This window comes from Lithobates pipiens, unplaced genomic scaffold (genome assembly GCF_037356315.1).
Source record: "Lithobates pipiens isolate NorthernLeopardFrog02 unplaced genomic scaffold, aLitPip1_a1.2 Scaffold_16, whole genome shotgun sequence".
Lineage (NCBI taxonomy): Eukaryota > Metazoa > Chordata > Amphibia > Anura > Ranidae > Lithobates > Lithobates pipiens.
The window spans coordinates 242,454,705-242,470,063 of record NW_027507748.1 but is presented as its reverse complement, the minus strand read 5'-3'; the positions used below and the strand labels follow the sequence as shown (position 1 = coordinate 242,470,063).

The 15,359-nt window shown below is 49.1% G+C and overlaps 1 protein-coding gene across 8 annotated transcripts in view; it reads right to left on the bottom strand.

Moving 5' to 3' along the window:
* The window catches only part of LEMD1 (LEM domain containing 1), a 399,416-nt gene that overhangs the window by 145,090 nt on the left and 238,967 nt on the right, over positions 1–15,359 (bottom strand). For all 8 annotated transcript variants that reach the window (XM_077481225.1, XM_077481230.1, XM_077481229.1 and 5 more), the window contains one exon: positions 10,883–10,974. In XM_077481225.1, the coding sequence (XP_077337351.1) occupies positions 10,883–10,974 (92 nt within the window). The remainder of the gene's footprint in view (positions 1–10,882; positions 10,975–15,359) is intronic.

The window sequence follows — 15,359 nt, the reverse complement described above, 5'->3', positions numbered from 1 at the left end:
TCTGCAAAGATATTATCGGTTTAGCGGATGTGCGCTCGTGTCACCCCTGTATGCCTGATCAACATATTTGGAGTGCCATGGCAAACAACTGCAGATAATCTCCCATCAGCAGGAACGGACCCATCCTGCAGGAAGGATTTCCTGTGTTGACAGTCATATCCGTGTTGTCATATCCCATGGAGGAAACGATTGGCTGTTGGGTGCCAGGACTTCCTTTTTGTGATTGCTTTTGTTGTCTTTGAATAAAAGAGCCAGAGCACTGCTCGGCAGGGCAGCCGTGCTGAGATGAGGACGTAATATGGCGATTCTGTCTGTTTATTGGGGAAATGCTGGAGACATGGTTATTGGTTATGGACGGGCAGGCGGCGCATCTCTTGTGGTGGGAGGGAGTCATATGACGTCCTCCCTTTTAAACAGGGAATGTGCACGATTGTGCGCACGCATCCCTGTTCCTTCGGTGGCGGCGTGTCACGGAGACACCGCTCGCCACCGAGGGGGGTGAACATCCATTGGATATGGCTGTTTACCACGTGATCTTCATCACGGCCGATCACAGATGGTTACATCCCCACAGTGCACGGCGCCCGAGCGCGCTGCACGTCAGTGGCGGCGTGTTCCCGGGAACACTGCTCGACTCTTGGTGCCCCCTTGGTGATTGATATATGCCACAGCCGTGGCATTGTCAGATTGGATCCTGACAGGACAATTCTTTAACCTGCAGTCCAGGTTTCCAGAGCCAGATACACTGCCGGAATCTCTAGGATGTTGATGGGCAAGGCTCCTACTCCCCAGCCTGAAAGGCTGGCATCTGTCGTTACTACCTTCCAGATAATTGGTCTGAAGGACTTTCCCTTCAGCAGGTTCCAAGATGGTAACCACCAACTGAGGCTTTAGGAAACTCATGGGGACAGCCCCATTGGCAAGTTCAAAGCTTGAATTGTTTTGTTCCAAGCAGTCAGGATACAGTTTTGAAACAGTCTCGAATGGAATTGGGCATAGGGAGCTGCTTCGAATTAAGCTATCATCGTCCCTAACAACCTCATGGAAAGGAGAATCAAAGGATTTTTCTTCAACCTGATTAACCTTACCAGCTCTTGTATGGAGCTGATCCTTGTGGGAGGCAAGAACACCCTTTTCTGGGCTGTGTCTATGATCAGGCTCAGATACTCCGGCTGTCTTAGTGGCTTTAACCAGTTGCCAACCGTCAAATGACGGCCAGGCGACACATCTCTTGTGGCAGGAGGGCGTCATATGATGTCCTCCTGTTTAAACAGGGAATGCGCGTGATCGTACGCTCGCATCCCTGTTTCATCGGTGGCGGCGTGTCACGGAGACACCGCTCGCCACCGAGGGGGGTGAACACCACAGATGGTTACTCCCCTACTGTGCATGGCGTGCGAGCACGCCGGTGGCGGCATGTTCCCGGGAACACTGCTCGTCACTGACACTGGTAAACAACCATTGGCCGGCTGTTTACCCACGTGATCAGCTGTGATCGTTTCACAGCTGATCACTAAATGTAAACAAACTGCGGTAACGAGATGTTACCGGGTTCTCCTCCTCACACACCGATCCTGTGCGAGTAGGAGATTGAGTTAACATCTCCTTACTGCTTACAGTGTACACCACACTGATTGCCCCCCCCCCAAATAAAGAGGACCTGTCACCAGGCCATCAGAGTACCAGAGTGCCTGTCACCAGGCCATCAGAGTACCCGAGTGCCTGTCACCAGGCCATCAGAGTACCCGAGTGCCTGTCACCAGGCCATCAGAGTACCCGAGTGCCTGTCACCAGGCCATCAGAGTACCCGAGTGCCTGTCACCAGGCCATCAGAGTACCCGAGTGCCTGTCACCAGGCCATCAGAGTACCCGAGTGCCTGTCACCAGGCCATCAGAGTACCCGAGTGCCTGTCACCAGGCCATCAGAGTACCCGAGTGCCTGTCACCAGGCCATCAGAGTACCCGAGTGCCTGTCACCAGGCCATCAGAGTACCCGAGTGCCTGTCACCAGGCCATCAGAGTACCCGAGTGCCTGTCACCAGGCCATCAGAGTACCCGAGTGCCTGTCACCAGGCCATCAGAGTACCCGAGTGCCTGTCACCAGGCCATCAGAGTACCCGAGTGCCTGTCACCAGGCCATCAGAGTACCCGAGTGCCTGTCACCAGGCCATCAGAGTACCCGAGTGCCTGTCACCAGGCCATCAGAGTACCCGAGTGCCTGTCACCAGGCCATCAGAGTACCCGAGTGCCTGTCACCAGGCCATCAGAGTACCCGAGTGCCTGTCACCAGGCCATCAGAGTACCCGAGTGCCTGTCACCAGGCCATCAGAGTACCCGAGTGCCTGTCACCAGGCCATCAGGGTACCCGAGTGCCTGTCACCAGGCCATCAGGGTACCCGAGTGCCTGTCACCAGGCCATCAGAGTACCCGAGTGCCTGTCACCAGGCCATCAGAGTACCCGAGTGCCTGTCACCAGGCCATCAGAGTACCCGAGTGCCTGTCACCAGGCCATCAGAGTACCCGAGTGCCTGTCACCAGGCCATCAGAGTACCCGAGTGCCTGTCACCAGGCCATCAGAGTACCCGAGTGCCTGTCACCAGGCCATCAGAGTACCCGAGTACCTGTCACCAGGCCATCAGAGTACCCGAGTACCTGTCACCAGGCCATCAGAGTACCCGAGTACCTGTCACCAGGCCATCAGAGTAGTCGAGTACCTGTCACCAGGCCATCAGAGTAGTCGAGTACCTGTCACCAGGCCATCAGAGTAGTCGAGTACCTGTCACCAGGCCATCAGAGTACCCGAGTACCTGTCACCAGGCCATCAGAGTACCCGAGTACCTGTCACCAGGCCATCAGAGTACCAGAGTACCTGTCACCAGGCCATCAGAGTAGTCGAGTACCTGTCACCAGGCCATCAGAGTAGTCGAGTACCTGTCACCAGGCCATCAGAGTACCCGATTACCTGTCACCAGGCCATCAGAGTACCCGAGTACCTGTCACCAGGCCATCAGAGTACCCGAGTGCCTGTCACCAGGCCATCAGAGTAGTCGAGTACCTGTCACCAGGCCATCAGAGTAGTCGAGTACCTGTCACCAGGCCATCAGAGTAGTCGAGTACCTGTCACCAGGCCATCAGAGTACCCGAGTACCTGTCACCAGGCCATCAGAGTACCCGAGTACCTGTCACCAGGCCATCAGAGTACCAGAGTACCTGTCACCAGGCCATCAGAGTAGTCGAGTACCTGTCACCAGGCCATCAGAGTACCCGAGTGCCTGTCACCAGGCCATCAGAGTACCCGAGTGCCTGTCACCAGGCCATCAGGGTACCCGAGTGCCTGTCACCAGGCCATCAGGGTACCCGAGTGCCTGTCACCAGGCCATCAGAGTACCCGAGTGCCTGTCACCAGGCCATCAGAGTACCCGAGTGCCTGTCACCAGGCCATCAGAGTACCCGAGTACCTGTCACCAGGCCATCAGAGTACCCGAGTACCTGTCACCAGGCCATCAGAGTAGTCGAGTACCTGTCACCAGGCCATCAGAGTACCCGATTACCTGTCACCAGGCCATCAGAGTACCCGAGTACCTGTCACCAGGCCATCAGAGTACCCGAGTGCCTGTCACCAGGCCATCAGAGTACCCGAGTGCCTGTCACCAGGCCATCAGAGTACCCGAGTGCCTGTCACCAGGCCATCAGAGTACCCGAGTGCCTGTCACCAGGCCATCAGAGTACCCGAGTGCCTGTCACCAGGCCATCAGAGTACCCGAGTACCTGTCACCAGGCCATCAGAGTAGTCGAGTACCTGTCACCAGGCCATCAGAGTAGTCGAGTACCTGTCACCAGGCCATCAGAGTAGTCGAGTACCTGTCACCAGGCCATCAGAGTAGTCGAGTACCTGTCACCAGGCCATCAGAGTAGTCGAGTACCTGTCACCAGGCCATCAGAGTAGTCGAGTACCTGTCACCAGGCCATCAGAGTAACCGAGTACCTGTCACCAGGCCATCAGAGTACTCGAGTACCTGTCACCAGGCCATCAGAGTACCAGAGTACCTATTTTCGGACCAGCTGCCGAGACAAACAGTCCGACTTCCGGAAGGGAGCCGTAGCAGACAGATACACCCGCAAAGCAAGGAACACGCCCAGGGAATGTAAGGCAACCTCTCGGCTTAGGACATGAGGAAGGTAACACAATGTCCTCATTTAGATGGAATGCCAAAACTACCTTTGGAAGGAAAGAGGGCTGTGGATGTAGCACCGCCTTATCCTTGTGGATGACCAGGTAGGGAGACTTGCATGACAAAGCGGCCAACTCTGAAACCCTTCTGGCAGATGTAATAGCCACAAGAAAAATGACTTTCTGAGACAATGTTAACAAGGGAGTGTCCCTAATATTCTCAAAATGGCAGTTTCTGAAGCGCCGATAGCATCAGATTCAGATACCACCGGGGTAGCGGTGGTCGAACCGGAGGGACTACGTGTCGGACCCCTTGCACAAAGGTGCTCACCAATAAGTGAGTCGCCAAGGGGCATTGGAAAAACAGCAGAATCCTGGAAACTGAATAAGCGTGGACGCCACCCCATCTCACATATGGAGATGTAAGCCTTCCGTGTACAATTGTAAATCTTCCAAGAAGACTCCCGTGCCCTCAGCATAATGAAAATTATTGATTCTGACAGACCTCGGTCTGTTAGCACCTGGTTTTCAACAGCCATGCCGTTAAAACCAGATGGTAAAGCAGGATGAAGCATTGGACCTTGCGCTAGAAGGTCCTCTCGCAGCGGTAGCCGCCAAGGAACATCACCACCAGTTGTAATAGGTGGGTGTACCAAGGATGCAGAGGCCAATCTGGGGCAATCAGAATTATTGGAATGCCCTTGGCCTCCACTCTCCGCAGCAGACACTTGAGTAGGGGGGAAGGCATAAATAAGCTAATAATTCCCCCATGGAGCCACCAACGCATCTGATGCGTCAGCCCAGGGGTCTCTTGTCCTGGACACAAACCTTGCACCTTCCGATTGAGCCGAGAGGTCCACATCTGGTGTGCTCCACCTTAGGCAAAGGTGCCTGAATACCTCCATATTCAACGACCATTCCCATGGGTCCAGCATCTGACGACTTAGGTAGTCCGTCTGCCAGTTTTCTACGCACGGGATATACATGGCCAACAGGGCCGGCACGTGTCGCTCTGCCCACTGGAGGATGTGAGCAACCTCCTGTGCTGCAGCTGAGCTCCTTGTTCCTCCTTGATGGTTGATGTACGATACAGCCGTGGCGTTGTCTAACTGGATCCTGACTGGACGCCTTTGTAGCTTCATTGACCATGTGGAGAGGCAAAGTCTGATCGCCCAAAGCGAAACCAAGGACGCTTTTGTCCTTCAGCAGGCGCCTCGTCAGACTGGGAACATTTACCTGCCGACCCGGGAGGGCGAAAAAGAAGTTTGAGAGGAAAAAGAGGGCCCTTGCCTACGGTGTGGTGCCTTACCTTTCCTAGACTGTGGGAGCAACGTGCTCTTCCCACCGGTAACATTTTTAATAATGTCATCCAGTGAAGCTCCAAAAAGCCTTGGAAGGGCCAATCCCCCAGAGCTTTTTTTTTTTTTTTTTTTTTTTAGATGCCTGGTCCGCAGACCAGCATTTCAGCCGAATCAGGCACCATAGCACCACTATTGATACTAATGCTCTAGAGAGCAGGGGGACCGTATCCAGGGCCGCATCACAGACATACTTAAGGTCATGCACCAACCGGTTCTGCCAGCTCTATGCAGACCGGGGGAGACTGTTGCTTCTCCAATTCACAGTGCAATAGCTTTGCCCAATTAGTAAGAGTCTGCAACACCAAGGCCGTGGCCAGCGCAGGTCATAACACTGACCCCACTATCATAAACATGGACCGGGCCACTGCTTCGGCACTTTATTTAACCTGGATAACGGGGGGTCAATGACCGGAGGAGAAGTTCATTTTTTCAGGAGGCTCTCCTCAAAGGGGTAACGCACCGCCATTCTTCTTGGGACTGAAAAGGCTCGCTGTGGACTTCTAGATGAACTTCCTTCTAGATGAACTTATCAAAGCAAGTCAAATATGGATAAACCTTATGGTGTGGGCCAGTTTGCGGGACCCAAAAGGGACCTCCACCTCAGCAGAGGTTCCTGCTGCATACTGTATTTTCAGGATATCCTGCACCGCAGTGAGAAGTGCTCCTACTGGCGATTTTTCCTACGCTAACCGAGACACAGAGTCGATCACTGTCCGAACGGTCTTGGTACGTATCCTCTGGCACGTCAAAAAAGGGGCCGTCAGTCACCACGGGACCAGAGTCTGAATCAGAGCTCTCCCCAGAAGACGTGTGGGGGGGGGGGGTTAGGGCGTTTTCTACCCCCCCTTGCGTCTGCTCCCACCCTGGCAACAAAGGTCTCCAGGACCGCCAACAAAGCGTCCATAGGCACTGCATTTTTTGCAGGTGAGCTGGTTGTGATAGCAGGGATGTCTGGGGAAGAAGCGCCAGCTTCTGATGCCATATTGACCCTCACTCGTCTGCCACAACTTAGGAACTTAAGGCAAGGTAGACAAATCGCACCCTAGCTGCTCACAGGACATGCCACCATGACCAAGTGCAGCGCTTTGCTGCCGTTGACCACTCTGCTCTGTTCCGGGCACAAAGTGCTCAGAGTGAAAACCGCGCTGTTCTGAGGTACATAGACCCAGCACTAGAGGTAAAAATGAGCTGAGGCTACAAGAAGATGTCCGTTGTCCGTCCTCAGTACAAAAAACACCCAAAAAATTGCTGCAGAACCTTCTAGAAAATGGCTAACAGCCATACACTGCATAAGACTACAGGAAAATTACTGCAGCCTCAGCAACCGCCTTAGGTAAATGTACTCAAGCACCTCACAGCACAGTAAAAAGGGGCAGAAAAACAAAAAACAGACCCCAACAGCCAGCGCAGCCCTGCGAAAGCTCAGAGCCCTCCCGGCGTAGGTACATACACCGCACCTCATGCCCAGTCACACAGCGGCCCCAGCAGGGGGAGGAGGGAATGAGGGATAGGGTGAAAGGAAAGGGAGAGCCCCTAGTCGACCTCCCAGGGAATGCTCCAGTTGCTCTATCCTGCCGAGGCAGGGATAGCCGTACTTACCCTTCCTGTCGGGATTGCTGGACGCATTCCACCACAGACCCATCACCCGAGCAGTACGGGGTGACTGCTGGCCACGGCACACTGACACGGACAGCAGTAGCCCGGTCATATGTGTTCCCTGGAGCATATAGGTCACATGCCGCCCCTGGAGCAGAAGGGGCATGTCGTGGCCGACTCAGCGCGTAGCTAGGGTCTGCTCATGCTCAATGGCCAGGCTGGGGAGGCAACAAGGATCTATTATCCAGTCTGTCACCCAGCCGCCTGTTGATAGTAGATCACAGGATCAAAAATTGTAGAATTTTATTTTTTTTAAATCCCAGGACCAATGGTCCCCTCAGGGAGCCAGGTCCTTCTACACTAGGCAGAAAAAAAACTGAGCTGTAGGAAGCAGGGTGAGGGGTTATAGCCAGAGGAACGGCCCCCAGGCAGTGCTGTGCAGTCTTGCTGTTTTTACATGTGTTACATGCTCTGCCTATTCCTCTCCTGAAGTGGCGTATTAACCCTAAGGTCAAGAATTAAAGGAGCTGTGTCTGTCAATGAACAAAAGAGAAAAAGGGTTTTGATCCATTCCAGAAAAAAACAATGTTGATGGAAGCGGCTGTAAATGGATGATCATCCATTTACATATATTTTTCCATAAAGATGCAACGATGTCCGTTTTTCTTGTTGAATATTTTTTATTGAAAGTAGGTAACAACAAGCATTGCATAAGAGACATAAGTAGTACAATTAACAGATGCCTTCGTACATACCGTATATACTCGAGTATAGGTCGATCCGAATATAAGCCGAGGCCCCTAATTTACCACAAAAAAAACTGGGAAAACGTATTGACTTGTGTATAAGCCGAGGGTGAGACATGCAGCAGCTACTGTTACAGCTTAAAAGAGTGGAAAAGAGGGTCAACAATGCCCATCTGCAGCTGCATACCTCCCTGTGTCCATCCCTGTGTCCCGTCCATCCCTGTGTCCATCCCTGTGTCCCGTCCATCCCTGTGTCCCGTCCCTCCCTGTGTCCATCGCAGCCTACCTGTGCCAATCTGCAGCCTCTGTGTGCAATGCCGCACCTCTCCTCCTCGTCTGACAGACGGCGGCCATTCCACTGTTCAAAAGCCGCGCCTCTCTGTCTGTGATAGGCGGAACACTCAATTTCCCAGCAGTCAGTGTTCCGCCTATCACGGACATCCTCTTATCCTCGTCCGTAGTATGAGAATGAGTGGATGTCCGTGATAGGCGGAACACTGACTGCTGGGAAATTGAGTGTTCCGCCGATCACAGACAGGGAGGCGCGGCTTTTGAATAGTGGAATGGCCGCCGTCTGCCTACCTGATCTGTGTGACTCGAGTATAAGCCGAGGGGGGCACTTTCAGCCTAAAAAAAGGGGCTGAAAATCTCGGCTTATACTCAAGTATATACGGTAATCGCAGCACATATTTAACTAATACATAGAATACAATGGTCAATAGAAACTGAATGATAATAGTACATCATGAGTAGAAAGAATGTAACGGAGAATAAACTCCCACCTGGTGCACATGGCCCAGATCATTACAACGCAGTAGATTACAAGCAAGAGTATAGACCGTGGAGAGGGCCTCAGGAGTACCACAGAAGGCCCTGACCACATGTCTCAATAAAAATCTGAAAAGAGGATAAAGATCTAAAGGAAATGAGAGGGGCCACCAGAAGAAAAATAAGAAGAGATGCAGCAGAGGATGGCAAGGGGGATGGCCGTCTGCTCTGCGATGTTTGTCCTTTTTCGTCCATTGACAGATGAAAAGCAAATGGTCCACATGTGTGAAAAGGGGCCTTACCCAGGCAGGTCACTTGCTGCACTGCTTGAACTACAACTAGAAACAGATGCAGAGACTGGCGTTAAAATTAGGTCCTCCTTTGTTGCAAGGGAAGTGCTCTGCGAATTTTCTGGAGAATGAAAGTTTTTTTGAGTTTTTTGCTGTAGCTCCCTTTTGCCTAGTTTCCACCATAGCTATGGGGGAAGGTATGTTGAGTACTAATGGAGTATGGTGTGGAATATAAGGTAAGCGTGTCTGAGAAGAAATACACAGATATCTGGTTGCAGACCTTCCTGTAGCAAAATCCTTTAGGTCAAAAGGGCGGTAGGAAGTGCTTGAGTACCTTAAAAGGGTTCTAGGTGGGAGCGGTGGTAAAGTGTGTGATCTGTGTGGTGAGATGTAACACCTGGTTATCCAAATAAGACGAACCTCTTTGGCACAGAGTTTGAAGAGTTTACATGTCATGGTTATGCAGTGATCTTCCTGTGTTTGCTTAACTTCCCTCATGTCTTCAGACTAAGAGGTCAGCCACTTCCACCTGGTGGTTTTTATAACCTCTCCTCCAAGCATGGCTCCACCCCAGGCCCTATCAGGGAGCCCTGTATTAACCTGTGCACTGCAGGCCATCAGTGCTGATCAACCATTGTGTATTCCTTTGTGTGTTAGCTTCCTGTTTCCTGTAGTGTGCTCTGCTTCTGGTTTCCGTAACGGACTTTGGCGTGTCTTGACTATCCCTGTTTGCCTGTGATCCTGACCTTTTGGCGTGTACCCGACTGTTCTTGTCTGCTTGTGGCATCCGACCTTGGCTTTGTCCCTCACCATCCCTATCCTCCTGTTGCCTACTGTGGGTGTGAGCTGGGGAACCCTGGGGGGTCGCGACCTGGAGCCAGTTGCAGCCAAGTCCATCCTCACCACTAGAGGCGCTGGTGAACACCTGCTGGCTCAGACTCGGCACCTCAGGGAATCTTACACTCTAACCCCAGTGGGATCTGTCCCCCATCTGCAGCAGTCAGCCATAGGGTCCACAACCTTGCGGTGCACTCCTGATCCCTACGGTGTGCACCTGTCAACTCGCCTCAAGGTGACCTGACATTACACTTTAAAGTCAATACCAAACACAACCCCAGTTTTACATTAACAGTCAAAGATACAGGGTGACCTGGTCTTATTTGTCCACTGTCCATGTTACTGGTCCCAATATAGGGTCCAGGCTTTGCCTGTTTTTGTGGGCATACACCTGGAGTGGTTTATCATGAATGGACCATGGTTCTGGACCTGTATAGCCCCCTGCAGCTAAGTACACATGTTGCACAAAGTAACTGAGGTGAGCCCCCATGCAGGTTCAAAACATAGGTGCTAAGTGTTTGAAATTTCTAAATATGATTGAAAAATTTCCTTTAGGTATTTACGTAAGGTATTTGCATGGAAAATGCCATAAACATAGATTTCACGGGATCAGATGTGCTAAAAACACATACAGGAGTGACTAAACGTTGAGGGGAGGAGTCTGAACACACACACCACAGAAAATCACTGTGCTACAGAGAAGCGCTGTTACCAAACAACATTAGTGGCAGATGCATGTCTGCTTCCTGATCTCCTTTGCAATGTGAACCAAAGAGCTCAGCTTTAGCACTTCTGGTTTACAGCTGTCAAAATCCCAACATAAAAATGGGTGCACAGCTGATCGAGAATTTTATTGCCAAAAAAGCAGATTTTAATATGTATGAGGGGGAGTGGTTAAATATATTATTCTTAAAGTGGACCTGAGATTAAACAGCAATGTTATACTGTTTTACTGATAACAATGCGGAATGAGGTACAGTAGTATACCATCTTAAGAATTACATTATTTTAAACTATTTCTGTGGACTAGTTCAATACTGGACACAAAGTCCATCTTTTCAAAAAAGAAAGCTACTGAACCCTGGGTTCATGGGTTCTACATGACAGACTTACATTGGTGCAGCTGTAGTTTTTCAAAATGGCTCCATCTTCGCCATCACAATTAACCTCATTTCCCAATCCAGCTATGTCTTTAAACTGAGCACCTGTAGAAGAAAAAGCACAGCAGTAACCTTACAGACTGTATAACAAAGCAGGATTTGTGTACATACTGTAAAATCTATTAGCATTCGTTAATGGACACATGCTCAGAAGTAAATTAGAGACAATTGGGTTATACTACTGCCTAGAGGAGGAATTGGGTGCTGTCCTCCACCAATGTGTTCTAGCTGCTCACCTTACAATCCGACCAGTTTCACTAGTGAGTCAGACACAGCAGGTCCCCTTTAAGGCTGGGTTCACACTGCTGCGGGGGGAGATCCGGATGTGATTCGCACCGCAAATCACATCCGATCTCCGTAGCGCTGCGAGTTCAGCCATACAGATAGTATGGCTGAACTCGCAGCGGTCCCGCAGCAAACTCGCACGGGACCCTTTTTTTCGTCCGCAACAGAATCGGATCGCATGGGCGTTCACACCATGCGATCCGATTCTTGTGCGAGTCGGCAGATCGCACTGCGATATGCGATCGGATCTGGGGGTGTCATTAACATATCATTGACACTCCCAGCCGTTCGCATAGGGCAGTGTGAACTGCCGGCGGGAGTCGTGCGATGCGGGAAAACGCCGCGGATTCGCGGCGTTCCCGCATCGCAGCGGTGTGAACCCGGCCTAAGGGATGATCAATAGATCGACCCAGCATGCTGTTTTACATGTAATCCCTCTGTATCACCATTTTCCCCCTTACTGGCTTTACCAGTCTTGAGTTTCCCTCAAGGATATTGGAGATCTCTCTCTCTCTATACACACACACACACACACACACACACACACACACACACACACACACACACACACATATATATATATATATATATATATATATATACACACACACACATATATATATATATATATATATATACATATACATACACATATACATATACACACACACATACCCCAAGGGCTCAGGGAGGAGGACTGACCAATCAGGAGCGGAGGGGGAGGAGCTAAAGGTCCCAGCATTACCGCACAGGAGGAGGAATCCCCGGATGTTCCATGGCGAAGTGACAAGGATACACAGAAGAATCGATGAATAGTACAGATTATAGGTACATCTGCCCTGGGACACCATATTTGGGGACGCAAGGAGATTTTTATCATCATTGTGATTACGCTGTAACCTTACAGCTGTGAGGTAAGGGTACACCTATTCACCCACTAGACGGAGGGAAGAAAGGATCACCACACCTCTGTTTGCATGATTCATAAAGCACCAGCACTTGATTTTGCAATATTGTTGAAGTTTGCACTGGCAGAATTTTCACATTCAGCTTTATGGACTGTTTTTTGATCTATTTAACCATTTGACCACTGGGCACTTAAACACCCTTAATAACCAGACCAATTTTCAGCTTTTGGTGCTCTCACATTTTGAATGACAATTACTTAGTCATGCAACACTGGACCTATATGACATTTTTGTCCTTTTTTTCACACAAATAGAGCTTTCTTTTGGTGGTATTTAATCACCTCTCAGTTTTTTATTTTTTGTGCTATAAAAGAAAAAAGACCGAAAATTCTGCGAAAAAATTAATTTTTCTTCGTTTCTGTTATAAAATTTAGCAGATTAGTAATTTTTTCTTCATAAATTTTGGCCAAAATTTATACTACTACATATCTTTGGTAAAAATAAGTACAAATTGGTGGATATTATTTGGTCTTTGTGAAAGTTATAGAGTCCACAAGCTATGGTGCCAATATCTGAAAATTGATCACACCTGAAGGACTGATGGCCTATTTCAATTCTTGAGACCCAAACATGCCAGAAAAATACCCCCCAAATGACCCCTTTTTGGAAAGAAGACATTCCAATGTATTTAGTAAGAGGCATGATGAGTTTTTTGAAGTTGTCATTTTTTCCCACAATTCTTTGCAAAATCAAGATTTTTTTTCTCCACAAAATTGTCATATTATCAGGTTATTTCTCACACACAGCATATGCATACCACAAATTACACCCCAAAACACATTCTGCTATTACTCCCGAGTACGGCGATACCACGTGTGAGACTTTTACACAGCGTGGCCACATACAGAGGCCCAAAATGCAGGGAGCGCCATCAGGTGTTCTGGAGCACCCAGGACAATTCTGACATTTCTCTCCTACATGTAAAAATCATCATTTATTTGCTAGAAAATTACAGAGAACCCAAAAACATTATATATTTTTTTTTAGCAAAGACCCTGGAGAATACAATGGTGGTCGTTGCAAATTTTTTTATCTCACACGGTATTTGCGCAGCAATTTTTCGAACGTGTTTTTTGGGGGGAAAAAACAGTTTTGTGCTTAAAAAAAAAAAAGTAAAGTTAGCCCAATTTTTGCATAAAGTGAAAGATGAAGTTATGCTGAGTAAATAGATACCCAACATGTCACTCTTCAAAATTGCACATGCCCGTGGAATGGCGCCAAACGTCGCTACTTAAAAAATCCCCATAGGTGACGCTTTAAATTTTTTTTACTGGTTACATGTTTTGAGTTGCAGAGGAGGTCTAGGGCTAGAATTATTGCTCTCGCTCTAACGTTCACGGCGATACCTCACATGTGTGGTTTGAACACCGTTTTCATATGTGGGCGGGGCTTACGTATGCGTTCGCTTCTGCATGCGAGCACATGGGGACAGGGGCACTTTAAATTTTTAGTTATTTTTTTGTTAATTTTACTTTATTTTAGTTTGACATTTTTTTCCCCAAAAATTAATTTTTGATCACTTTTATTCCTATTACAAGGAATGTAAACATCCCTTGTAATAGGAATATGGGATGACAGGTCCTCTTTACAGTGAAATCTGGGGGTCAATATGACCCCACATCTCACCTCTAGGCTGGGAAGCCTGAAATAAAAAAAAAAAAAAAGATTCTGGCTTTGATCGTACTGGCGAGTTGGTAGAAGCACCAGAGGGCGGTGAGGGGTGGGGGGCGTCTATGGCTGGGTATGGCAATTTATGGCAGGGTACTGCAGAGTAATGGCAGGGTACTGCAGAGTAATGGCAGGGTACTGCAGAGTAATGGCAGGGTACTGCAGAGTAATGGCAGGGTACTGCAGAGTAATGGCAGGGTACTGCAGAGTAATGGCAGGGTACTGCAGAGTAATGGCAGGGTACTGCAGAGTAATGGCAGGGTACTGCAGAGTAATGGCAGGGTACTGCAGAGTATTGGCAGGGTACTGCAGAGTATTGGCAGGGTACTGCAGAGTATTGGCAGGGAATTGAGGGGTTAAATTCGGTGAGCAGCGATGTGGGCCCTGCAGATGCAGCCCACAGCGCTGCTAACACCGATCTCTTTCCCCTCCGCTGTACCGATCGGTACAGAGAGGGGGAGGGAGGAACCGGCGTCATAACGTGACGCCGGTTTGTTTACAAGTGATCACTTTGACGGAGCGATCACGTGGTAAACGGCCGCGGCGGTCACGGATGATCTCGTGTGCGCGCCCCAGGGTGCGCGCGAGAGCAGAATTCTGGGAGGCCGTTAATTAACGGCCTCTCAGAGTTAAACAACCGCCCTGAAGCCGTTAATCGGCAATGGGCGGTTGTTAAGTGGTTAAAGCACCAGCACTTTAATTTGTTTGCTGCTTGCAGTGTTTGCACAATGAAATATATATACTATATAGAGTATTAATCAATGTTCATTTGCTGCTATTCATCTTTATGTGGTTTTTCATTGGCACATTTAAGGTTTGACACTTGGCACTTTTTATGATATTAGCTGACTTTGTTTTTCTTGCGATTTTTGCACATATAAGGTTTTGACATTTAGCACCTTTTGTATATGTATTGAGCTTTATTCTATGAGCATTCAGATTTAATTCAGCTTGGATTACTGTTACTAGTATTATTTTGATGTATACCATGCTCATTTTATAGCATAAACGTTAGGTATAAGAGGTGACCATTGACACAACGCATACACAATATATGTCCACTTCCACATCTCTATCTCACTTTTCTTGTTTCCACCCTAGTGAACTATCATTCCCTTACACATCTCTCTACCACTTTTCCCTTTCCTCTAATTTCCCTATACACTGTGCGGCACTACCATACATAGATAGCCCAATATGATGGAGCAATTCTGATGGTGAGAATATGATGGGGGGCAATATATGATGGGGGGCAATATATGATGGTGAGAATACGATGGGACAGTTTTGATGGTGAGAATATGATGGGGCAATATGATGGGGAGCAGTTTTGATTAGGCAATATGATGGAGGCCGTTTCGACGGAGGCCGTTTTGATGGCGGAAATATGATGGGGCAGTTTTGATGGTGAGAATATGATGGGGCAATATGATGGGGAGCAGTTTTGATTAGGCAATATGATGGAGGCCGTTTCGACGGAGGCCGTTTTGATGGCGGAAATATGATGGG